General features: G+C 49.4%; 1 protein-coding gene across 1 annotated transcript in view; it reads right to left on the bottom strand.

Moving 5' to 3' along the window:
- USP34 (ubiquitin specific peptidase 34) overlaps window positions 1–26,330 on the bottom strand; it is a 3,618,222-nt gene that overhangs the window by 2,172,999 nt on the left and 1,418,893 nt on the right. The window contains exon 28 of the mRNA XM_069608012.1: window positions 8,396–8,605. Coding sequence (XP_069464113.1) covers window positions 8,396–8,605 — 210 coding nt within the window. The remainder of the gene's footprint in view (window positions 1–8,395; window positions 8,606–26,330) is intronic.

Below are 26,330 nucleotides of genomic sequence, written 5' to 3'. Positions count from 1 at the left end.
TCTAAAGCCCCGAATTCCGAGAAGTCAGGAGCCAGGACGGAAGGTTGAGACTGTCCGGGTCGTGATGCCACACCGTGCCTCTGTCCCGGGATAGAAGGTACGGGACTTTCGGAATCGCTATGGGATGTTCCAGCAATAGATGGAGGAGGTCTGAGAACCACGGTTGCCTCGGCCAGTATGGTGTCACTAGAATCACCCGGCAATTGTATCTGCGTATCCACTGTACTGTTTTCCGTATGAGGGGAAACGGGGGGGAAAAGCATAGAGGAACATGTCCGTCCATGGGAAGGAGAACGCCTCCCCCACCGAACCCTCTTGGGGCCAGCTGCTTGCAAATTGTTTGCATTTCTTGTTTTCTTTGGTCGCAAAGGCATCCAGAGGGGGGTGGCCCCCATTTCTCGAACACTTTCTTCAAGTGACCCGTGTCCATTTCCCACTCGTGTATCTGGGCCATGTTTCTGGTGAGGGAGTCGGCTTGGCAGTTCCTCACTCCTGGAAGGTGATGAGCCACGAGGGAGATTTTGTGCATCGATGCCCAATGCCATGTTTTCTGGGCTTCTATGGAGAGAGTCCTTGATCATGTCCCACCTTGTTTCCTCAGATAAAACATGGCTGTTGTATTGTCGGTCAGTATTCGCACTCGCGACCTCTTGATGTGTGGTAGGAACGCCTTCAAGGCCCATCGTACCGCTCTGAGTTCCAGTACGTTTATGTGTAGGAGTGACTCCGTTGGAGACCAGCGCCCTTGCGTTTGGAGAGCACCCATGTGCGCTCCCCATCCGGTTAGGGACGCATCCGTAACTATGGTGCTCTGGAACTCCGGCTCCTGTAGGGGCACACCTTTGTTCAGATTGTGGGAACTCTGCCACCACTGAAGGGTCCGAAGTAGCTTGTCGTCGTCGACAGTTATCCTGTCCGACCACGATCCCTGAGCCTGTGTCCATTGGTTTGCGAGGAATTCTTGGACTGGCCTCATGAAAAGTCGACAGTCTCTCACCAGATGGATGCAGGATGCCATGGCCCCTAGGACCGAAACATACTTTCTCACTGAGATCCTGGTGTTTCGCGGTAGCCGGGCCGCCTGTTGAATGACTCTCGAGGTCCTGTCGAGGGAAGGTTTCACCAGCCCTAGCTGAGTCTCGAACTGTGCCCCCAAGAATACCAGCGTTCTCGATGGCCGCAAAGAGGATTTCTCGAAGTTTATGGCGAATCCTAGCCGTTGTAGAAGCTGCATGGTGGCTTGTAGACTTGTGTTGGTCGACGCTGGGGAGGATCCCCTTACCAGCCAGTCGTCGAGGTATGGGTATACATGGTGGCTTTGCTTCCTTAGCCAGGCAGCCACTGGAGCCAGGCATTTTGTGAACGTTCTGGGGGAGGTTTTGAGCCCGAAAGGAAGAACCGTGAATTGGTAGTGGGTTCGCCCTATTACAAAACGTAGGAATTTCCTGTGTTTCCGACACATTGGAATATGGAAATACGCGTCCTGTAAATCCAGGGACGCCAGGAAATCTCCCTTTTGAACTGAGCGGATCACTTCCTGCAGAGTGAGCATCTTGAATTTCAGGCTCTTTAAGGACTTGTTGAGATCGCGTAAGTCTAGAATGGGACGCCATTTGCCGTTCGGCTTTTTTACGACGAAGTATCTTGAGTAGACTCCTTGGCCTCTCTGTGATGTTGGAACTAATTCTATCACTCCCTTCGCTAACATGAGTGTAACCTCTTGTTGCAGTGCCTTCATATGGGACTGAGCGGTGAACGCAGGTGGAATTTGCGGAGGGCTGTGTTTGAATTGAAGAGAGTGTCCGTGTCTTATAGTGTCTAACACCCATTGGTCCGTCGTTATCCTTTCCCATTCGTCGACATACGCTGAAACTCTTACCCCCAGAACGGGTTGTGGAACGTCACTGCTGATCTTTAGTTTGCTTGTCTCTCGCCGACGATGGGTATGATGGTCGTTTTCTGGAAGACTGGAAGTTTCGTCGACGGTTAGCCGATTGTGAGGCACGTCGGTACCCCTGGGAGGGGTAAGCCGGTCGGGCAAAGGATCTGTCTCCAGAAGAGAAACTTGAATTTCCTGAAGCCCCTCTAAAGGGGCGAAAGGACTTGTAGCTCCTGCCACTCTGGAGGGCACCCAAAGAACGTGCCGTGTCCGAATCTTCTTTCATCCCTTTTAGGGCCTCGTCCACCGAAGAGAAGGTCTCCCTCAAAGGGCATATCTAAGACCTTGTATTGTACCTCTGGCCTGAAGTAGGTACACTTCAGCCATGATTGTCGACGTAATACGACCCCATTATTGACTTGCTTGAAGCCAGACTCAGCAAGATCCACCGCGATGTTTATTGCGTGATTTGAGGCTTCCTCACCCTCTCGCACCAGTAGCATCGCCGCCTTCCTCTGTTCTTCTGGAAGATGATCAAGCAGTGGAGCCAGCCTGTGCCACATCTCCCTATCGTATCTGGCCACAATTGCCAGAGAGTTTGCGGCCTTTACTGTGGTCGCTCCCACGGAGAGCACTTTCTTGCCAAAGGCATCTTTGCGTCTTGCTTCATTCTCGGGTGGAGTCGTGCAATTGTGCTGTGCCTTTGCCTTCCTCGCTGCCGCCGCCGACACCACGGAGTCTGGTGTCGGTTGAGAGGATAAACACTTGGGTGTAGACTCTGGAGCCTTAAACTTTTTTTCTAGGCGTCCTTTCACTGCTGGTTCTGAGAATGGGTGTCTCATTGTCTGAAACCCTTTTTTCCATACATGGTCAAGTATCGGTATCGAGAACACCGACCTCCTTCTCTTGCCCATGTGGTCGAACAAAAAACAGTCCTTTTTCTGTTCTTCCTGGGACAGATCACATTCTTTGCATGCCTTCTCCATCATCGAATGGAATGACGCAATGTCGTCCGGAGGGGACGGGTGAGCTGGGCTTCTGGGGTTTTCTAACTCCGCCTCTGACTCCCAGGTAGGATCCCTGGAGGGGGATAAAGAGACCTCTGACATGGCTCCCCTGTCCAACTCCGAATCTGGCAGCTCACCTTCCTCCTGCGCCAGTGTTGAGATTGGCGTGCGTGGGTGCGGCGGTTGACGGGACGGGCCCGGCTCGTCGACGGGTGACTGTGGCAGGCTGACCTGGGGAAGTCGCTGGTCCAACGACCGTAGCAAGGACTGAAGCGAGGACAGAATATCCAACGACAAAACCGATTGAGGATTGAGGAGAGGGGCAGGTACCGGTGTAACGGATGCCCTCGTCGACGACTTGACAGCCGCTCATAGCCCTAGGTCTGCTGGGCCAGCCACTCTCTCGCTCTCGTCCTCCGAGGACAGCAACATAGCTTGCTCTTGTAGCAAAGCCTCTGGGGGGGTAGGGTCGAGGACTTCAGGCCTCCAGGCCTCCTGTAGGACCCCCGTCGACGAGGCTCTCGTCGACGCCATTGTCGACGGGACGGAGGATGCCCCTTGCGCTAGTGGAGGGAAGGCGGCCGGCGACTGGATCGCCGTCGACGGCGCAGGCTTCGCAGGTGGTTTTGGCGGTCCTGCCTTCTCCACACTGTGCCCGCTTTTACTCGACTCTCGACTTGTGGTCGATCTGTGATGATCGCCAGAGGAGGATTTCCTTTCCTTCTCATGCTTTTTTGATGAGGATGATTTCTTTGACGAGGAGTCTGTAGTGGAGTGAGTTCCAGACGACTCTTTTTCCGACGATCTAGATTTCTTCGCCGGTGGTTCCGACGAGGCCGCGCGGCGTGATGATTTCACCGACTGTGTGGAGCCTACCTCCGAGGGGGGGTATGCCCCCGCACCCTCATTCAGCCATGCCACCAGGCGTCGGTTCCGGTCTTTGAGGGTTTTTTGAGAAAACCCCTTGCATATGTCGCAGGCATCCGCCGAATGGTGAGGGTGGAGGCAATATATACAATCCATATGTCTGTCCCCCTCGTAAACCTTTTTCAAGCCGCACGTCGCGCATGGACGGAACAGCGCTTTTCCTGATACAGAGGACATATCGTACTCGAAATCCAATAAGGCAACCTAGTAAAAAATAGCAAGACAACACGAGGAGATCCCACTACTTTGGAGACGGTTGAAATCTGAAGGGGAACCGCAGGGGTGGGCCTCTTATACTGGGACGGCCTGCGGAGCATGCGTAGGCGGGTCCTAAAAGGACGTAGATAGGACACAAAAGTGTTGGAAGTTTTCCTTTAGGAAAAGGCTATATAAGTGTACCGAGGGGTCCCAGTCTGACGACGGGGAATATTCTAAGCATGTGAATCCATGAAAGATCCAATGCTGGAGAATATACTTTTACACCAAAGCTCGGGTCAGTGTTTGCTTGTGCTACTGTATCTCTGTACCTATTGTGTATACTCTATATACTGCCTAACTCATCTTGAGAGAGGTCTGACTGCTCAGCCACAGCTACCAGGTACATCTGGGTGGTACAGACTGCTACCAATTGGGTTTACTGCCAACCACCTGTAGTCCTAAATCTTTTGCAGTGGTCCCTAAGGGAACTGCACAGGTTTCTGCCTAACAGTTTGCAACCTCTCAAGGCTCTCATCAGCCTTGCTGCCAAACAAATGTGCGCCATCAAAGGGCATGTTCAGCAGACGGGCCTGCACATCTGGAGCAAATCCTGACTCCCACAACCATGCAAACCTGCGTATAACGGTGCTCGCAGCCGTGGATCGGCTAAGACTGTCGGCCGTATCCAAACCAGACTGAAGGGATTCACACATGGCATCCTTGCCGTCCTGCACAAGAGCAATCCATCCCTTCCTTCCCCTTCGGGAACAGGCTCAGCCGCCAAGGAAAGACAATTCCACAGTGTGTGTGTGAAAACCTTGCCACGGCACACGTGGAGTTAGCCGATTTCAAGGCCATGCTCCCAGCAGAAAACACCTTTCGGGGCCAACCGTCGAAGCGCTTGCCGTCCCTATCCGGAAGGATGGTAGGGTACGCCGCCTGCCTTGAGGTGGCCATAGCCACCTGAACCACCAAACTCTTGGGAGAGGGGCAAGTAGATAAATAGCTGGGGTCACTAACGGAAGGGCGGTATTTCTTGGTCAAAGACTTATTAACAGCCGGAAGAGATTCCGGGGACTGCAAAGCAGCTGCCATCCTTTTCTGTTAGGTAAGATGAAATGGCAAAACCGGGTCAGAGGACGGACCTTGATCTAAGATGTCCGTCAGATTATCCTGCACAAAATCTTCAGGAAGACTGGACCAGCCCAGATACTCAGACAAGTGCCATGAGCCTCCTGTAGGAAGACTCTGCATGAGCCCCAGGCTCAGGTCTACCAAACTCCACTTCCGGAGAAGTGTCCAACCCAATGGCATCATGGAGGGTCTGCCTCAACTCCTACAAATGATTGTCTCCAGAAAAATGTGGAGCATCATGAAGCTCACTAGGGTCTTCAACCTCAGACCTTTCTTCCTCTTCATAAATGTCATCCAGAGGGAGTTGAAACCCAGGTCTGGGGACAGAAGAGGGCCTGAAGGCCAAAACTGGCCGCACAGACTTCCCAGTAGCCTTCCTTTGAGTATCCACGAGATCCGGGTACTCCAAAGGCAAATATCGAGAAAAAATCCCTGAAGGCGCCGATAGTGGCGAAGGCTTCGACGTCAAGAGCATCGACAACCTCGACGTCGTGAGCGCCGAAGACTTTGGCTTCGACACAGGTGCCAAGGGAACCGTGGGCTGGTATGAGGGTAAAGTGGCGACATCTGAGTCAAACGGACACAGTGCCGACCGGGTCGACACCGGCACCTCAGTAGGTAACTGCGGTCTCGCTGGGGACGAGGACCGAGACCTAGAGACACATCTCTTGACTCTTCAAATCCTTGTCGGTACAGGGGAGGCCTCGAAGGCTCCCGATGCGAGTCGCGTCGTGGACGCGAGCCTGAAGGCGTGCGAGCCACGGTACGAGACTGATCCTGGCCGGCTTCGTGAGAATGCGCGACCGGACCCGTGCCCTGCGATTAAAAAATCGCTGCCATAGATTCTTTTAACGCCGCCCATTTCTCCGGAGTCAAGGACTTCGTATGGCACGTAACGTTCCTCGAGGCACCCTCCTCCGAGGAGGACAGGGAAGGCGACCAGTGACGGCGCTTCCTAGAGTGCCAGGACGAGGAAGACGAATGGTGGAAACCACTCTGGGGTCGAGATCCCCGGGACTCCTTCCGATGCGGAGAGTCACCCCTCAAGTCGCCGGTGGAAACCCGCTTGCACTTGGAAGTCCAGGACTTAACAGGCTTAGAGCCCCTACCTACCTGGAGCTTCCCTTTCCACTCCCGCAAGGCCTTGGCAGTCAGCGACTGGCATTTCGAGCAGTCGTCGGTGTCATGCGACTCGGCCAGGCACCACAAACAAATGCGGTGGGGGTCGGTGAGCGACATTTTGGACTTGCAGTCCCGGCAGGTCTTGAATCCAGACCAAGGAGTCAGAGGGGTCGAAGAGAAAGACATTGTAACGATGAACACACGAGGTGCGCTGAGTCTCACAGAGTTAACACATTAGCGGAAAAAACTGAACTGAGGCTACGGGCGCCATGCGTCCTATTTATTACATCCTGTGACGTCGCCCTCAACAGAGGTCTTCGAGGGACATGGACCCGACGCCATCGACGCAGGACGCCCTCCGCCGAAAAAGTTTCCGAAGTGCACAACTGTGGACATTACATATCCAAGATGTGGAATACGTTGGAGGACACAATCCATTCGAAAGTCAAAGAGTTAAGTGGCAAAGGCAAAATAACGTCCTAGGGTGAACCAGTACTTGGTTAGGGAATAGCAATAGCAGTGGACAATATTAAGGGGTGGCTAGGGTCTTGGCTGCAGTCAATAGAGTGCCTTAGTGGCAACTAATAGGCCTTTAGCCGACTTGTTCTGGTATATCGAAGACTGACGGCAGAATGATGAGTGTCGTTAGTAGGAGCTCGCCTTTATACGGGACAAAGGAGATGAGAGGTAGAGAACACGAGGGCTAGGGATACGATGGCTCTGTTCTATTAACCAGGTGAATGACTAGGATGATGAGTCGGAATGGGCACTGAGTGTCAAGCGCACAGTGCAAATTCAATTACAAAAAGTAAATAAACATGAATACGCCGCAAGCATGAATTGGAATGGGCATTGGGGAACCTGCGCACAGTCAAATTCAATTACAAAAGTAAACAAACATGAATACAGTGCAAACCTGAGTTGGAATGGGCATTGGAGACAGGCGCATGCTAGTAATAATTCAATTACTAAAGTAAATAAACATGAATACAGTGCAAGCATGAGGTGTAATGGGCATTGGGGGACATGCACACAGTGCAAATTCAATTACGAAAGTAAATGACCATGAATGCATTGCAAACATGAGTTGGAATGGGCATTGGGAATGGGCATTGGGAACATGCGCACAGTGCACTTTCAACTAGAGAATTAGATAAGCGTGCCAACAGTACAAAAGGTATGTGAATTAACTAACACAATGGTCATTGACGGGGCGCAGAGCCACTGCAAGGACATGGGCAGTCTAAGCAGACCTCGATCATGCGCAGTAAAATCAGAAAGGGTGCGTAAGGGTTGCATCCGGAAAAGGCTACTGCGTCCTTATAGTGAGCAGAGTCAGTATGGCGACTTGAAAACTTAGTAGCTTCTTACCGTGAAGACAAAAATGTGCAAGAGTGTATCTGCTTGCGGCTACAGCTCACAGTCTCGGACAGGCTCAGACAGGAGCCTTTGATGTCGGGCCTTGTAAGGGAGGACCGGCTTTCGCCTGCCAGGGCACCCAATCAGCTTGTGGCGACGAACTTGCTGCGACTACAACACGGTAGAGTTAGGTGGCGGCCATCTTAGCATCAGGCAAACAAACGTGTTTGTGTAGCATCGCCATGGTTTCCCATGGTTACAGGTTTTCAATACAGACTGATCAGGAGTTTGTGGATTAAAAAGCAGAAAGGCACTTTTAGCAGTGCAAACATCACGTTTCGCTTGTAGTGACAAAGCCAATGGACTAACCTCATGGCACCGGCAATGCTGGACGGTGAAGGTGCTCCTGCAGCGCACAGTAACGAGAAGCCTACCTCGGACCAAAATTTCAGCCCACCAACTGTTATGGGGCTGGAGACAACAATCACAAAAACCACAATCTCCCGAAATCGCCTATATTGATAGCACAGGGCCGTACCCCACCAGGTGCAAGGAAAATAGGTGGGGTTGGTCAAATTTCAGTATCGCCATACACCCCAGACTGGTATGCTGATCGTGGGCTGAAATTCCAGCCCACCAACTGTTATGGGGCTGGAGTCAACTATGAACATACACACACACTTTCACAAATATATATATTTATATATAAACAAAACAAGAGACATACTGGTGAATACATAAACAATATTTTTCCCAAATAATTACCCACCTCACTGTCTTCCATGACTGCTAGTGCAGAAGGAGGTTTAAATGTTGCAAGCATCTCAAGTAGATCAAATAAAGTGGTGAGATGAGGCTCCTGAAGAAGTAAGAGCATTGGAATGTTGTCCTTTTCAGGTGGAGGCAAACAGGAGGCAGGCAGCTGAACACTTTCACCCTTTCGCTCCCTCCTTGGTGCACCCAACGAAACAAAAACCATCTTGATTCAAAGAAGAAAACAGATGCACTATAAGCACATTTTGAGAAGGAAATAAAAACTTGCAAGTCAATTCAAACCAGAAGATAACTTTTTAAAAAATCCATTAGTCTCCAGAAAATCATAAGCCATTTAATGAATGCCTGTTGCAAGTTTAGATCCAGAAGAGTCATATTTAGTTATTTCAAAACACCATCAAATTATTTTGGATTTAATTAAAAGACAGGAAAACACCCTTCTACTTGTACAATGAGATTAGAATAAGCCATTTCAGCGAATAAAATGCACACAGAGCCACCTTGTAGCAATTACTTGCAGCTCACCACCAGATTAGAGCTGCATTGCATAGCATGGGTATGGAACCTAGTTGCTTATTTTCTCAATACTAAAATAGTAATGGTTTTATAGGGCAGTGCTATTTTATGCATAGCTTTATCAATACAATAACTGTGCTTTGAGAATGGGGAGAGAGACACAGAGAGAGAGAGAGAGAGAGAGAGAGAGAGAGAGAGAGAGAGAGAGAGAGAGAGAGAGAGAGAGAGAGAGATTAGCTGTTTGTTATTTCAGACAAAGAAAATAGGTCATGTTAAGCGGCAGAAAAATGTAATCAGTTGATCTGCTCACACCACAATGCCTTGCCCTACGGCCATCATCTTCAGTTTTTTTATTAAACTGTATCAGAGAAGGATATTATCGAGAAAATGTTGTGGAATTGAGTAATCCGCTCAATTTATTTATTTAATTGGGCACTTGTAAGGTGCTTATACATCAAGAAAATTGTGTTTCAAAGCACCCACATGGCAACTGGAAAGTGAACAAGGGAAACAGCAAAATAATTGAATATGCAAAATACAAAAAGCGGTCCTACTAGTCGTTGTGAACATTTGGATCGTGCAAGTGCCAGAGATAAGGGACATGGGAAGGGGGTAAGTGCTAGAGGATCCACAGAGGGGTGAAGTGTCAGGGAGACTGTTGCAAGGCAACAGGTAAGTGCAAGAGCCGGTTGCAAAGGCAACAGGTAAGTGCCAAGCAGTCACCACTAGATGGATGAGGGGTCACCAGTCCATTCAATAAGGGCAGGCATGTAAAGCAGCACAGGCCAAGTGGAGCCCGAAGGCAGGTGCAGGGGGAGGAGAGATGCTGCGGGCGATCAGACATAAGGCCAGGATCCAGAAGGACACAAGGGCCCAGGTCACCAATCAGAGCTACTGTGGGGTTTACCACAGGAGGGAGAGAGGGAAGGAAGTGGAGAAAAGTCTTGAGGTGTTTGCAGAACTTGAGGAGATCTGGCTCAAGACAGAGAGAAAGGGGGAGGCTGTTCCAGAGGAGGGAGCCAGCTGAGGAAAGGGAACGGCTGCTCGCTCTCTGCTTAGAGAAGCACTTGACCAGCAGAGAGTTGGATCCAGATTCCTCTGGATCGAGAGTATTTGTGAGAGCAAATTGCAGTTAGCGGGGTCCTTGGCCCCTCATAGCCTTATAGATGTTGCAGAGGGATTTATATGTGGTCCTTGCAGCAACCGGGAGCCAGTGTAGAGATTTTAGGGTTGGAGAGATAAGGTCCCTGGGCTGAAGGCCAAGGATAAGCCTTGCAGATCTATTCTGGATAAGCTGTAGGGGGCGGATAGAAGAAGATAGATTAAGGAAGAATGACTGCCCAATGTCTTCTAGGAGTGCAGATTTCAAGAATGAATTTCCTGAGTAGATAACTTGCACAAGAGCAAAATTGGGAAATTCCCTCAGAGTTATTCAGTTTCTCTTTGTGATGTTGGGTCTTTCCCCAATAAATATTTTTGCCACCTAAGAAAAGTCAAAACACTTGCTCTTCACATTCAGGCTACCAAGCCAAAGTTTCATGGGTGATATTCTTGTATGTTTTCTCAACAATTACTCTTATTTCAGCGACATTGTAGAGGTTTAGAGGAAGCAGTCAATGATGAATCTGATAGATTCTGGATGAGGCCTATCATATTCTTATATCTCTAAGCCAATCCCTATGCAACCACACAGAGCTGTCAGCAGTCTAAGGCAGGGCTCTGCATTTAAACCTACCCTTACCCAGCAACGTGAATCCACAAATCTTCTAGTATAGACATTTAACTTTAAAACACCCTAAAGACTAAGGAGATACTGAAGAAGGTTTTCTAGCTGTAAATATTACTAATCAAAATGAAAGCTTTCTGGTATCTTGCGAACAAACTAAATGTTCTATTTCATTAAAAAAAAAGGAAATTGCTAACAAATCATTTGATTCTGGCTAATACAGGCCTTCATCCGTTTACCTTACCGTTGACCTCTTGGACAGCTCAAAATACAGAAAAACGTGTTTCGACTATAATTTAAACAACTACAACATGCAGGACTTCACAGACTGTCTAAAAAGAAAATCCTAACAGTTAGGAGGATTGCTTCTACTTGCGAGTGGAATTTGTTACTTTCAACAGTCCTGAACGCCTCAATTGAACCCATGCAAAAACACAACTTTCGCTCTTTACAAGTGGCATTCCTAAGCTGTAAATCAATCAGCCAGAAGAGTGAGTGACATACAAACCATATTCGCGGACAGACTGTTCACAATGGTTCAAATAGATTATCACTTAGAACATATACTGTCGGGACTCAGGGTTTCGCTGCAGACTATTAATATCATGGCTTACTTTGCTAACCATGCCCTCACTGCCAGACCAGGCTTTACATGCTTTAAACTTTCTTGAAATAGTATCTGTAAATGATAAAGAACGAGGGGAGGGGGGATTTTAAGGCAGTTACAGACAGGTTTCTTGCAGCCAAGGAATTCGGGACAGCTCATTTTAAGGCATTTCATAGCTTTTCGAATTTTGGCACATATGAAGGTACATCACCAAAGGAGAACATAACGTCCTCAGGTTGCCTAAGAGGCTACTGAACTGGAGAAAAAGGGACAACCAATGTTCCTATGAGTAATGCCTGTACACCAAGACTGGTAACGTTGATACCGGCCACATATTTTGCATATATTACTATTATAAATTAGATGCTAACTTTAAACCCAAAATGGACAAAGCATTCTTCTGAAATCTTGTTGTTAGGTCAGATATGGGAAACCTCTATTCCGTGTAGCTTTTCGCTCTAATTTAGATTCAAATGCTGTGCATAGACAATCATCTAATGGTAAGTCTGGAAAATTACAACTTGTTTACAAGATCTTACAATACGCAATGTGAAGGGTGCGTATACGAAACTACATGCAAGCATGATCTATATGAACAGCCATCTTGATCTCTGGCATAGACATCACTTTCAGATTGCATTTGTAACCTCTCTTTCCAATGTTGCATGCTTTTACTCTTAAACAAAAAAAAAGTCTTATGTTAGTATTTTTTTCCTTCATATTAGCCCATGTCCTTTTCTTACATCAATTTCTATTTTTAAAACACCAAATAGAAACAAAACCATTTGAGGTGTTTACTTGAAATGTATGAATCATCAATAACTTGTATAATCATGAAGAGTGAATATAAACACGTCTTAACAAAATATCTATTACATGATAGGGAATATTAAGAAGAACAAGTTACTCTCTTACCTGGTAACGTTCTTTCGATGGGATGGTCCGACGACATATTCCATATCTATGACAGGGAATCACCACATCTGTGCTGCTTCGGGTACATTTTTGGCGTCTGCGTCCTGCGTCAATTACGTTGATACGCTGTCCTCGAGGGCCTCCGTCGAGCCAACGTCACTGGATATTATAAGTAGGACGCATGACGCCCGTAGCCTCAGTTGTAATTTTTTCCCAGAACGTGTGGCACCAATCTTCTGCCAGTATGACTACAGAAAGCCTTGCGGAAACGTAAGCTGCAATCCCAGCCGGGCACCTGGAAAGGTGACGGTGGAAACAAATTAGTGAGCCCTTTCAGAAACTGAGAAATTAAAGGAATTTTGAAATAAGAACACTCCTCAGACGAGCTCTTAAATATTGACAGCGCCGCCAGGTAACCTTTAATGGTACCCACATGCAGGCCCTTGTGGGCTAAAGAAAGCAAAAAAGACAGAACCACAAAAATGTCGCATGAAAAAGGATCTACATTCTTAACCCTGTACCAGTCGCAGAACTTTCTCCAACGGCAACGGTACAGGGACTTAGTTGCAGGCCGTCTGGCCGAAAGCAACACCTCCATCACGTCTTCAGGGAGGTCCCAATCTTTATACCTCAACCTTTCAGAAGCCAAGCGTGAAGGTTCATGGATCTGACCTCTGGACGGAGAACCTGACCCCCCCTCCCGTGAGAGCAGATCGTCTCAGTAGGGAAGACGACGCAGATGGACAAGTCTAGAAGGTCTGGGTACAACATTCTCCAGGCCCATGCTGGAGCAATGAGATCATCCAGGAACCGAACCTCTGTAACCTCTGCAGCACTTGCGGGATGACAGGGGCTGGAGGAAACGCGTACAGCAGTGGGAATGACTACTCCACCACAAACGCATCTCCTAAGGCTCCTCTTGGAGGAAATTTCCACTAGCAGAACCTTTTGCACTTCCGGTTGACACTGCAGGCGAAGAGATCCACTTGTGGGGTCCCCCAAAGGGCGAAGATCTCCAGGAGAATCTCCTGAGCCAGCTCCCACTCGTGAGAGATTGCGCTCTGCCTGCTCAGAGCATCCGCCGTCTCCAGCCAGATGAACTGCTGAGATTGAAATTTCCTGCTGGATGGCCCAGAACCAGAGCTGCATCGCCTCCCTGCACAGAGGAAGTGAACCTGCCCCCCCCCTTTTTTATTGAGGTAGTGCATGGCCACTGTGTTGTCTGTCAGAATCAGGACATTCTTCCCTCGCACAGTCGGCAGAAAAGCCTTCAGGGCAAGCCTGACGGCCCACAGCTCCAACAGATTGATATGGAGTCTGGACTCCGACGGAGACCAACGACCGCTGACTGTCAACTCATTGGCATGCGCTCCCCATCCCATGAGGGATGCGTTCGTCACGATCGTCACCTCCAGCCAGGGTAGCCAAAACGGAGCCCCCTTCATCAGATTGCCTTCGACAGCCCACCACAGAAGGTCCTGGGAGACCGAGGGCAGCACCTGAACGGGGTCCGACATCCTGCCGGAGGACTGTAACCACTGCATCTTGAGAGCCCATTGCAGAGATCTCATCCAAAACCTGGCCTCTGGCACCAGAAGAATGCAGGATGCCATGAGGCAGAGCAACTTCAAGAATTCGAATGCAGGGAGACTCTGGGCATGTTGAAACTTGTGCACAATCTCCTGAATGTGATGAGCACTCACCTGGGGAGGGAAACACTGCCCCAGGGATGTGTCAAGCACTGCTCCGATGTACTGGAGCCGCTGGATTGGCGTCAAGTGGGACTTCTTTAAGTTGAGGGAGAAGCCCAGCTTGTGAATGGAGTGGCAGGTGACTGACAGATGATCCAGGCCTTGCTCGGGAGAGCGTGCCCTGATCAACCAATCGTCCAGGTAGGGGTATACGTGAATTCCCCCCCTTTCCTGAGATACGCTGCCACCACCACCATGTCATGAGCTTGGTGAAAACCCTCGGGCGGAGGGCAATCCGAACGGCAGGACCCAAAACTGAAAGTGCGAGTCGCCAACCGCGAACCTCAGGTACTTCTTGTTCTTGGGATGGATCGGCACATGAAAGTAAGCGTCCTTGAGGTTGAGAGACACCAACCAGTCCTGAAGTTGAAGAGCCTGGAGGACTTGAGAGAGAGTAACCATCTTGAACTTGTCCTTCCTGAGGAGCTTGTTCAAACCATGCAAGTCCATGATGGGTCTCAATCCCCCGTCTTTCTTCGAAATCAATAAATAAGGGGAATACCATCCCTTGTTCCTCCCCGCTACAGGCACCAGTTCTATGGCGCCTTTCTCCAGCAGGGCTTTGATTTCCTGCGCAAAGAGCGGATCCAGACTCTTCAAAGAGAGATTCCCTGGTAGATTTTCGTGAGGCCTATGCCGGAAAGGAAGACAGTAGTCGTGGGCTATGATCTCCAGAACCCACACATCTGAAGTAATGGCACGGCATTCTACAAGATGCTGCGCCAGCCTTCCCCCAACCGGCGAACCATGGGACATGGCCTCATGACTGAGCTGAAGCGGCTGCGGCATTGCCTGAGGGTAAAGAGGCAACAGCCCGAGCGGCCTTGGCACCTCGAGTACCTTGCTTTCTACCTCTGGTACTCCTACGATGGCCCCTTTGACTTGCAGCTCTTCTCGATCTACCAAAGGATGAGTAATATCGAAAGGAACCTCCCCTCCATTGCTGTCCCCTAGGACGAAAAGGCAGAGGTTGGCGAACTGCAACGCCCAACGACTTTGCTGCAGCTTTGGAGGTCTGCAACCTCTCAAGGCTCTCGTCAGCCTTGCTGCCAAAAAGGTGTTCACCGTCAAAGGGCATGTTGAGGAGCCGGGACTGCACATCAGGAGCGAACCCAGACTTCCGCAACCACGCAAACCTGCGCATTACGGTGCTCGCCGCCATGGACCGGCTGACACAATCTGCCAAGTCCAAACCCGACTGAACGGCCTCACACATGGCATCCTTGCCATCCTGAACCATAGCAAGGAAACCATCCTGTGCGTCCCCTTCGGGAATATGTTCAGCCGCTAATGCAACACAGTTCCACAGAGTGTGTGTGAAACGAGACAAAGCACATATGGAGTTGGCCGCCTGAAGCACCATACCCCCCGAAGAAAGCACTTTCTTCGCCAAGCCGTCAAAACGTTTGTCGTCCCTATCCGGAGGGATGGTAGGATACGACGCCTGCTTTGCCGGGGCCGTAGCCGCCTGCACCACCAAACTCTCCGGAGTGGGGTGCCTGGACAAGTAGCAGGGGTCGCTACTGGCTGGACGGTATTTTCACGACAAAGACTTGCCCACTGCCGGGAGACTCTCCGGAGCAGTCCAAGCCGCCGCCACCCTTCTCTGCAGAGCCATATGAAATGGCAAAACCGGGTCAGTGGGGGGACCGAGATAAAGGATGTCCGTGAGATCATCCTGAACGAACTCCCCTGGGGGAGCTGACCAACCCAAATACTCGGTGACCCGAGACAAAAGGCCCGGATATGAAGAATCGGCATGAGTGCCAGGCTCCGGCCTACAAAACTCCACCTCCGGAGAGATGTCCAGTCCACTGGCATCATGCAGTGACTGCCTCAGGTCATCAAACTGGCTATGGCCCGAGATAAGCTCACCTGGAACCGTAACGGGAACCAAGCCGTCGGAACCTTCATCACCCTCTGAAATGTACTCCAGGCGGGGAGAGGAAGACCTCTGGGGACCAAAGCAGTGCCTGACCTTAGCCAGAGCCTTTCTAGGGGCAAACCCAGTGCCACGGGGCCCCTCCGACACCACCGACAGAAAAGGCGTCGACGTCAGCTGCAGTGCCGCCAGCATCGGCGGCGTCGACTCAGACCTCGAAGCCGGAGCTCCGAGCGTGTCTCTCGACGACCTAGGCGTCGACGACCCCCTCGGAGGCGGAGCCTTGAGAGAAATCGTCGACGACCTCGACGCCACAGGCATCAATGTCTTCTTTGAAGACGGCACAGGATCATGCGGTCTCGAGCGCATCGAGGACCGGGACCTGGAACGGGCATGGCGAGAACGGCTACCCTTGTCCGAGCGGAACCTCTCCCGTGAGCCGTGCCGACCACCCGAGCCCGAAGGCGTACGAGCGGTGTCTCTCGACTGGTGCCGACTGACCCCACTCGGAGGCGCGGATGGACCGGTGCCCTGCGATTCAAGAATCGCAAGCATCTGCTTCCCGAAGGAAGCCCATTCCTCCGGTGTCGCTTGCATGGAGGGATAAGCGACCCACCGACGGGCGGAGTCCTCGGAAGAGGACGGGGAAGGCGACCTATGCCGGCACTTCCGGGAATGCCTCGAAGAGGCGGAGGAGTGGCGAGACCGACTCCTGGAAGGAGACCCACTGGACTTCCGACGATGACGCGGAGAGTCGCCCCTCGAGTCATCCGTCGAAAGCCCCGCAGCCCTCGACTTCCGGGGCTTAGACACACTCGGCCTACCGACAGCTTCTTCTTGCGTTCCCGCATGGCCTTTGCTGTGAGCGACTGGCAGTCGACACAGTCGTCCGTATCGTGGGCCTCCCCGAGGCACCAGAGGCAGGCGTCGTGCGAGTCCGTGACCGACATCTTGGACCCACAGTCCCCGCATTTCTTGAAGCCCGGACGTGGGGTTGAAGACGAAGTAGACATCGCCACGAACAGGTCTTCACAAAAACCGAACAGGTTCAACGAACCGAGAATTGAAAACAGCAAACTCCAAAGAGTCGAGGCATACCGAGATTCACGAAGCGAACACGTTCGTGGAAAAAACGGAACTGAGGCTATGGGCGTCGTGCGTCCTACTTATCACATCGGGTCACGTCGGCCGTCGGAGGAGGTCCTCGGGGACGGCGCATCGACGTAGGACGCAGACGCCGAAGATTTTCCGAAGCAGCACAGCTGTGGACATTACCTGTCAGATATGGAATACGTCGGAGGACCCAATCCCCTCGAAAAAGCAGTACAAATAGAAGAAGGCACGCAAAAGTCAGAGGAAGTTCTGGAACAACTAGCCCGCATCTCAAGCAACCTTGAACTCCAATGCGAGGATTTGGAAAATAGATCAAGGAGGTCAAACATTAGGATAACATTTTTACCAGAATCAGTCGAAGACAAGGATCTCCCAGACACAGTCCAGCAACTTTTTCCAGAAGTATTGGCAGAAGACAAAGAAACCCAAGTCCAGATCGACAGACTTCACCGAGTGGGGCCAAGAAGAGCGGCGGAATCAGGGGCATGTCCGAGAGACGTACTGGCGGCAATAACATCCTACTCACAGAAGCAGCAAATACTACAGAAAGCAAGAAAGGCCAGCATGCTGCGGATTAATGGCCAAGAAGTACAAATGTATCAGGATCTTGCACAATCCACACTAATGAAAAGAGGAAAATTGGCCCAGTGGTCCAACACCTCATGGCGAATCAAGTGAGATAAATGGATGTTCCCGTTTGGTCCCCCCTCTTCACATGGGAAGGGGAACAACATAGGAACACCACGTGCGAAGAAGGGGAACAAATCCTGGGTCTGCACCAGGAGGAGGAGGAGGATGACCAACAGTGAATGCAAAGGAATGCTAAAATCCTCAACAAGCTGGAAGGCTGGAAAACAGTAGCTAAGAGGCACCATAGAGGGAGAAAGAAATGAGGGCATCAAATTCCCAGACAGGACGCAAGAAAGAAGACAAGCATCGAACAAACAACTCTAACCTAAGGAGTGTAATTAACCCGGAATCACATAACTCATGGCCCAGGGGAGAAGAAGGGTGTGCAATGTTGGAATCCCGAGTGGGGTTTAGGAACCCCCACATACTGAACCTGAGGATGATAGGGGGTCAGGCGCGAGAGACACTTCGTCCGAGCGATCCTCGTAACCTAGCCCCACCTCAGGGGGAATGGGAAGTTGGGGATGGGAGGGGGGGATGAAACAATGGGGGCAAGGGAGGGAAGGGTGGGTGGACCGGAGCGAAGTAGAAGAGATAACAAACAGGGACAGAAACTATTGGAAGGAACACGTCGCAGTGGAGGACTATGGATAGAGGGAACCAGAAACCGATCATAATCCTGTCACATGTCGTCAGGGGGATAAATACCCCAATCAAGAGGAAGAAATTGAAGCGCCAAGCATGGAGACAGCGGGTAGACAATCCTATACTTACTAAGCAACCCATATCAAGAAGCAAGACAAACTACAGGTCAAAATCAGGGGGGCTAACCAAACATACCAGGCAAACGCGGGGGAAAAGAAGGCAGGTGTCCTTATAGTTAGTTAGACTAAACGCACTGGTTCAGAATTCTCAGGCGGATGGCGAGGGGCGCTACCTATTCCTAAATATGAAAATAGGAGGCAGGCAACTTACACGAGCCTCGATATATGCCCCAATACGGGACAATACAGCTTCTTGAGAAAAATCCGGAAGGTGCTGGAGGGATTTGCCACGAGGTAAATAATACTGGGGGGGAGACCTCAACGTAGCATGGGACCCCACACAGGAAAGAAGCTCCAAAGCACAAGAAGGGGCGAGCGTCCCGTCAAAGGCCTTGAAGAAGGCTTTCGAAACTTTAGCGCTCCAGGACATCTGGCGAGCCACGAAGTGGGAACAACAAGGGTTTACCCACTTTTCATATGTGCACAACTCCCAATCCGGAATCGACTATATCTTGGCATCCACGGGACTAGTGGGGAAAGTGAAAGACATAGAAATAGGCCCAATATCCCTCTGACCAAAGCAGTGCCTGACCTTAGCCAGAGCCTTTCTAGGGCCTCCTTTTTCATCATCAGGGCAGAGAGGGATTGGGGGGGTATGGACATGGCGATTCCATCACATGTTCTCTAGTATAACCTCCAGGAGGATACAATTAAGGGAAAAGATAGAGCAAGACTTTGCCGAGAACGATACAGGCACAACTCCACCAAGGATGGTATGGGATGCCTTCAAGGCAGTACTAAGGGGCGAATTGATTTCAATAAAATCACAAAGGGACAAGCAACTAAGAAGGTGGGAGGAGGAGCTGGAAGGGAAATTAAAAGAAGCGCAAAAGGAATTGGCTAACTCCAGCAAGAAGACAAAACTAACCCTGAAGAACATACAAGGCCAATTGGGACTACTACAAAACAAGAAAGCAGATCTGGCGCTTCTGAGCTTGAAACACAGATACTAGATCAGCACCAACAAAACGGATAAGCTACTAGCAAGACAACTTTGCGAAAAAGCGTGGAAAACAGCTATATTAAAACTGAAGAACAGCAATGGCCAGGTGAAAACAACCAACAAAGAGATGGGCGAGATAATGAGAACCTATCAGGCGACCCCAGGGAAGACCGACAGAAGGAATTCTTACGGGATCTCCCGCTTCCCCAGATAGCCGGCACAAACAAAATGGTGCTAGAAAGTGACATTCAAGAAGAGGAAGTTCTACAAGTAATAAAAACCCTTCCAAAAAACAAAGCACCGGGCCCAGATGAATATCCTGTAACCTTCTATAAAAAAGTACAGAGAGGTGTTGGCCCCAAATCTTTTAACACCTATAAATCGCAAGGAAACATCACGCAATCCATGAATGAAGTGAAATTGATTGTCTTCCCCAAACCAGGAAAGGACCCATCCCTGCTGGGCTCATATCGCCCAATAGCGCTAATCAATCTGGACGCCAAGATCTACACGAAAATACTAGCAGCAAGGCTCACCCGATTCTGCCAGCGCTCATTAGCCAAGACCAATCAGGATTCATCTCAACGAGGCAAACGGCGGACAATACCCAGAGGGTGAGCCACCTCATTGAAAAGGTTGAACATACCAGCACTCCCGCTGTCCTTGTGTCTCTAGACACAGAATACGCGTTCGACTGAGTTGAATGGACCCAAATATTCCACACACTAGAGGGCATGGGCTTCGGGGCGGAACTTCATGCAAATGATGAAAGCAAACTACAAAACTCCCTCAATGCAGATTTCAGTGAATGGAACCTTCTCAAGGTAGGTGCCGCGAACCAGAGGCACGAAGCAGGGATGCCCATTACCACCCCTGTTATGCGCAATATTTCTAGAACCGCTGTTGATGCGGATTCGGGAGGGACCACAAGTGAAGGGTATGATGATGGAAGGAGAGGAGCACAAATCAGTGGTCTTCGCTGATGACACGCTGCTAGCACTAATGGACCCAGAGCTTTCCCTTCCGGCACTCCTGCAGGAACTGGATCAATCTCTGGTCTGAGGAACAATTGCACTTTGTTTATTGCTGCCATAGCAACCATCAAAATAGCCGCCGCATCGCCTCTGCACTTGTAGAACACGCCAAACACAGCGGACTGGTCAGCTGTGTGTACATTACTGGCGTGCCTGCACTGGAGGCGGAAGCCGCCCCTAATTATTATAAGGCTTGTTCTTAAAAGGCCCAGTCTGAGCCAGTCCGACACGCTGTGCGCTGTCGGCCTGACACGATGCCCCCGCACTAACTATTCTAAGACATGTACACTGTGAGCCTGAACTTTCAATCCATTTCATACAAGACTTCAAAAAGCGCCCCGAAATCATCTAGCACAGCCTCTTGTTTCAACTTCTACCTTATGGTACACACTAAGCACCTGAACAGCATTGTTAACACTTACCTATGCTCAATTGTTGCATGCGCTGTGCCATTGTAATGACCTCTGACAAACCTGCCATTTACCGTACTACACACTGGTCCCCGCCCCCTGGGGTGACGCTCTGCTCATTACAATCGAAGGGAACACCCTGACTGCCTTCTGCTAACATGCATTTAATTTTTTATTGATTTTTGCCATATCCGCAACCGAGCATTACACATGCACTCGCCATTGTCGCACTGCGCTAACTGTGCATCGTTTAACTCCGAACTGTTGAACAATAATCTGGCCAGCCTAATTGCGTAACTCCATATTGTTGTACATTCATGTTGCTAATGTTACTGCCGTTTGCATAATTTGCTTGCATTTCGCCTCCACGCATGTCAACCCCGTCTTGCACCTAACCTAGTAACTCAACCTGCCTACCATCACGGCCCACCTAACACAACACAGCCGCACCCTCAGCCCAACAGCACCACCGTACAGCATGCCGACCCCAGCCACATATCCTAGGCTAGCTACCCAACTGTGCACTATACTGTCTACTCTCACCTACTCACCTACCCACTCATCTAAAACCCTGGCCACTGGCCACACCCTCCCCTGCTCAGCATGCACATACGCCTGTATAGGTAATGGCCTCACCTGCCTAGGATGCCCACGCTACCACGCGCTCCCTTGTCCCACCCCTTCCTTCCTACCCTCCTACCCACCACCACCCTAACCTCACCTTCCACTCGACCACTATCAACAAGACCACCAGCCCCCCTTGACCAACCCAGCCATGAGCATCGCCCGTCAAGGCAAAAATAGAACCTCTCACCTCAGATCCAGGACCTTCACTCTTACTACCCTGTCCATACCCAATCCAGGGTCATCCAATCTCAACAGACAATCAGACAACACACGAAGAAAGCCTATCTTCCACTCCACTCCACTCCACTGGGATACATCCACCAAAGCCACCATCTGCGACGGAAAGGCACGCAGCACTCCTCACTGGCCCACAAACACCCAGACTTCATGCACCTGCCCTCCCCACTCGCAACCGGCCGGCCATTCGCACCTTGCAGAAGCCTACAACTAATACCAACACCAAGCACAACCAACCGACACCCCAAGCACCCCAACAACCAACATAACCAACAGCCCTCGCACACACAACCCGAAACCTGCAACACCATCAATCAACACCAACAAGCATGATCCTCGCATCCTCACGGCGCACAATAAGCTACCCCAACTACTTAACTGCGCCTTCATAAATGCACGCTCACTCTCAGCCCACGCCCTCAACATTAAAGACCTCATCAACTCCAACAATCTCGAGCTACAAGCCATCAGTGAAACTTGGCTCCACAAAGCATCTGTCCCTTGCCATCTCCCCTGGCTACACCAACTTTAGACAAGATCGCCCTATGCACAAAGGCGGTGGAGTGGCTTTGATTGACAAAGACTCGATCGCCAACAGAAAGGTAGAGAAAACTACCGTAAACAACAGTGACCCCCTTATTCCTCAAGCTCAACCCATACCCAAACCGCACCATCTCCATACACAGTTTACCGCCCTCCGGGACCCATATCGGACTTCCAAGCCTCCCTGACCCCCCCCCCTTCTTTCAGAAAACCTAAATAAATCCACCCAGACTATCCTCCTAGACGATCTTAACGTTGGCCTGAATGACCAAAAAGATCAAATAGCCAAAAATCTGAACAAGGCACTCAAAATCGCTAGGGTTTGAACAAGTCAGCCCAGACGCCACTCATATGAAAGGACACACCTTTGATTGGATAGCCCAGCAGAATTGCCAAATCACTATTCAAACTAACCTACCCACCATGCCATCCTCTTTGATATCACCACAACTAAAACAGCCCACCAACCTACTATCTCCCTCCCTCCTACTTACACCAGAAGTGCTTGCCAATTAACCAAAGAGAGACTCCTACCACACATTGCAGTCCCTGCCTCAAGACCACCCTTCTCTAAAGATCCAGAACCATTCATCCAAAAGTTCAACACTATAATTTCCCAAGCCATTGACACCATTGCCCCACTCACTCTCAGAAAACCCAAGCGTACTAAACACGCCAATGCCTGGTTCACCCCTGACCTCCTCGAACTGTGCTCCAAAAAAAGGGAAGCACTTTCCACATGGAAAGCAAACCCCTGCCATGCCAACAGAATCTCAATAAAATACAAAAGAGACATCATTGAAGCGAAAGCAACCTCGTTTAATGCCAGGATAGACCCAGCAAGCTCCAACCCCAAAGAGATTTTCTCCATCTTCAGGGAGCTAGAAACCCCCACATCCCACCCCTCCAAATCATTGATAAAGATCAAGCATGGTGCAAAAATGTCCAAAACGCCACGCTCAGCAAACTCGACTTGTAACATAATACAATCCAAACCAGCCAACAGGCCCTCAACAACCCAGGACCCCTCATCCCAACCGTCAAAACCCACACTGACACACCAGAGAATTTCCCCATATTCTCCTTCAGAGAAGTCACCAAAAAGGAAGTCATAGCACTCATGAAGTCCATCAAACCACTGAATTGTAAAGGTGACATTTGCCCTGCCAAACTCATTAAAGAATGTGCACCCACCCTTGCCCCCTTCCTCACAGCCTTCATCAACGCCTCCTTCTCGACAGGGCACATTTCCAACATGTCGCAAAGAAGCATGGGTCCGCCCCCTTCTTAAGAAACTATCACTAGATCCCTCCGCCCAAGGCAATTACAGGCCCATCACAACAGTCACCTTTCTCCTTAAGATAATAGACAAATCAGCCTACCTGCATGTCCAGCAGTATCTAGAAACCAATAACCTTCTTGGCCTCCGACAGTCTGGTTTCCGCCACTGTCACGGAACCGAGACAGCCCTATTAGACCTTAAAAACAAATAGACTACACACACGCTGGCAAACCAGCCCTGTTACTTCTCCTTGACCTCTCGGTGGCCTTCGATCTCGTCGACCATGAAACCCTATCACTTGTCAACCTCTGTACATTTCTCACCCATGGCCACAACATGATCACCTCATTCCTCAAAGTTGGAGCCATGAGAGTGTTCTCCGATCTAGCCTCTGCACACCCCAACCATTAAATATGGAGTCCCTCAAGGATCATGCATATCACCTACCCTCTATAACATTTTTATGAGGCCCCTATTCTCTATCCTAGACTCGCTAGGCATCACGTATACCAACTACGCTGCTGATGCACACGTCATTCTAATACTCGCAGGAAACTATGAATTTGATTCCAAATCACTCAACTCCGTCTACTCCACAATCAAAACCTGGAAGGCCCAAAACTGGCTCTGTCTCAATGGAGACAAAACAGAACTACTTATATAGTTGGGTCGCCAGAAACCCTAAAAGAATTAGACCACAAATACACAGCGTTTACCATTGATAACATCCTAATCCCAGTCTCACAGGCTGTGAAAACATTGGTAGTATACCTAAACTACAACCTTTCCATGACACAACAAGTCAATTCCATTGCCTCATCCTGCACATACTTCTCCAAACTCATCAGTGCAGCTAGACCCTACCTGACGAAGAAGAATTGCCTTATTATAGCCAGAGCTATAGTCGGCACCCGGCTAGATTATTGTAACTCCCTCCTAGCAGGTACATCTACTAAGAGCACAGACAAACTACAACATTAACATTCCCAGAAGAGACCACATCTCAGCTGCCAGAAGACAAGTCCAATGGCTACCTGTAAAAGAACGCATTCTCTTCAAAACACTCTTTCGCACTCACAAGTGTCTTCACCACACAGCACCGGACTATCGCTCACAGAGAATCACTAGAACCACCACCGACAGACCTACCAGAAACCTCTATGCCAACCTCCTCATCATGCCCAAAGTCTCTAGAGCGCAAGCCGGAGGCTCAAGCTTCCCATTCATTGCAGCAGCTCATTGGAACGCCCCTCCCCCTACCCTGAGAACCATATCATCCCACCTAGCATTCCGCAAGGAAATCAAAACTCATCTGTTTAATTAAAACGCCTGTTTATGCCCGCATCATTTATGCATGCAACCTAATTGACCCAACACTGTATACATCATACGCTTCATCATCACCTCTAACTTTCTACAACATCCCTATTGTAACCAGTCTGCAACTCCATTTCATGTAACTACATTGCTACGCCCAATGTAACCAGCAAGCAATGCCGTATCATGTAACTAACCTACCATATCGTAATAGTGCCTCGTTGCCCCCGGGCTGTAAGTGCGCTATACAAGTTTATTTATTTATTTTTTTATTTTCATTTAGTTTGCACAAACTTTTGAAAAACGTAATACTTTACTAAATACATAGTGATACACAACTTCTTAAAATTCTCACAGTTCCTTGATTTTTCGTTCTCGATTCCTAGGTCACACCAGACCATGCTACAGGTCTTTCGTTATGTTTTCGCTAGATTCATATCTTTCTCTAATTGCATCCTGAGTACTACTCATGATTTTCTTGGTCTTTTTCGACCATCTTACTTTCCATCTGTTGCAGGAACAGAGCAAGTGCCAGTGACAATTTTTTGAGGGCACTGCAATGAAAGCGTGCCCACCAGTCCTCAGCACTATATGTTGCGACCAGATTCCTTTCTTGGGCCAAATATTTAGTTTGTAGATCTTTGAACTCTGTGCAAAACAATACCAAATGCTTCAGTGTTTCGTCTTCATGTTGGCAGAAACGACATTTCAATTCATTACCAGATAACGCCCTTCGGTGACTTAACTTCTCTCGTTTCATACAAGTTCAATCTGAATCTCAGATAGTTTCTTCTTAGAACTTTAAATGGAAACACTTCCATATATTGAAATATATGATTGAAACCCTTTGCTTCCACTGGGATGTTTACCATGCATTTGTGGGATCTTCTTTTCTCCAATGTTCTGATCCAGTCGTGTTGAAGGAGTTTCTTTTTTACTGCATTCGGGTTAGTTATTAGCATCTTAACATCGGACCCTATATCATGCAAGATCTTTCTGCAAATGAGTCTCCATTGTTGGAGTATAGGCTGGGTCCGCGATGATTCTTGCTCTGCCAGTAATACAATTTGGGGTACAGAGAATTCAATCGACTTACCATATAATGATAACATGTTCCACGTGATTCTGGCATTCAGGGTCACCATGCCTACTTCCTATAGGGCACAAGCCGTTGGATAACTTGATGGTATTCGCAGAATTTTTTTCCAGAGCATGCCCTCACATCGAGACCAGATCTCATGTGAACAACCGAACATGCTTTCCGCCCCGAAGGTTAGTGCTGAATCTACTTTGCTTTTATAGAAGTTAATCACAGGTTTATATGAGAATTTCCCATATTTACTATGTATCACCACCGATTGTGCTGTAAGTTGTTAGCATTTGCTTAGTATTTTATTTGCCATTGGTTCATCGCATATGCTTGAATTGATGTAAACTCCCAAGTATCTGCAGCACTTCACTTGTTTTAGATGTTGTTCTCCCAGCGTCAAATGAAATTTTCATTTTTTCAAGGCTACTCCTTTTAGGTTTTCTAAGATCAGGATCTCTGATTTTGCTGTGTTCACTTCCAATC

The sequence above is a fragment of the Ambystoma mexicanum genome, chromosome 4q (assembly GCF_040938575.1).
Source record: "Ambystoma mexicanum isolate Mex_15411 chromosome 4q, UKY_AmexF1_1, whole genome shotgun sequence".
In the NCBI taxonomy this organism is placed as follows: domain Eukaryota; kingdom Metazoa; phylum Chordata; class Amphibia; order Caudata; family Ambystomatidae; genus Ambystoma; species Ambystoma mexicanum.
Note: the sequence above shows the minus strand (reverse complement) of the source record. Positions and strands in the feature narration are given on the sequence as shown.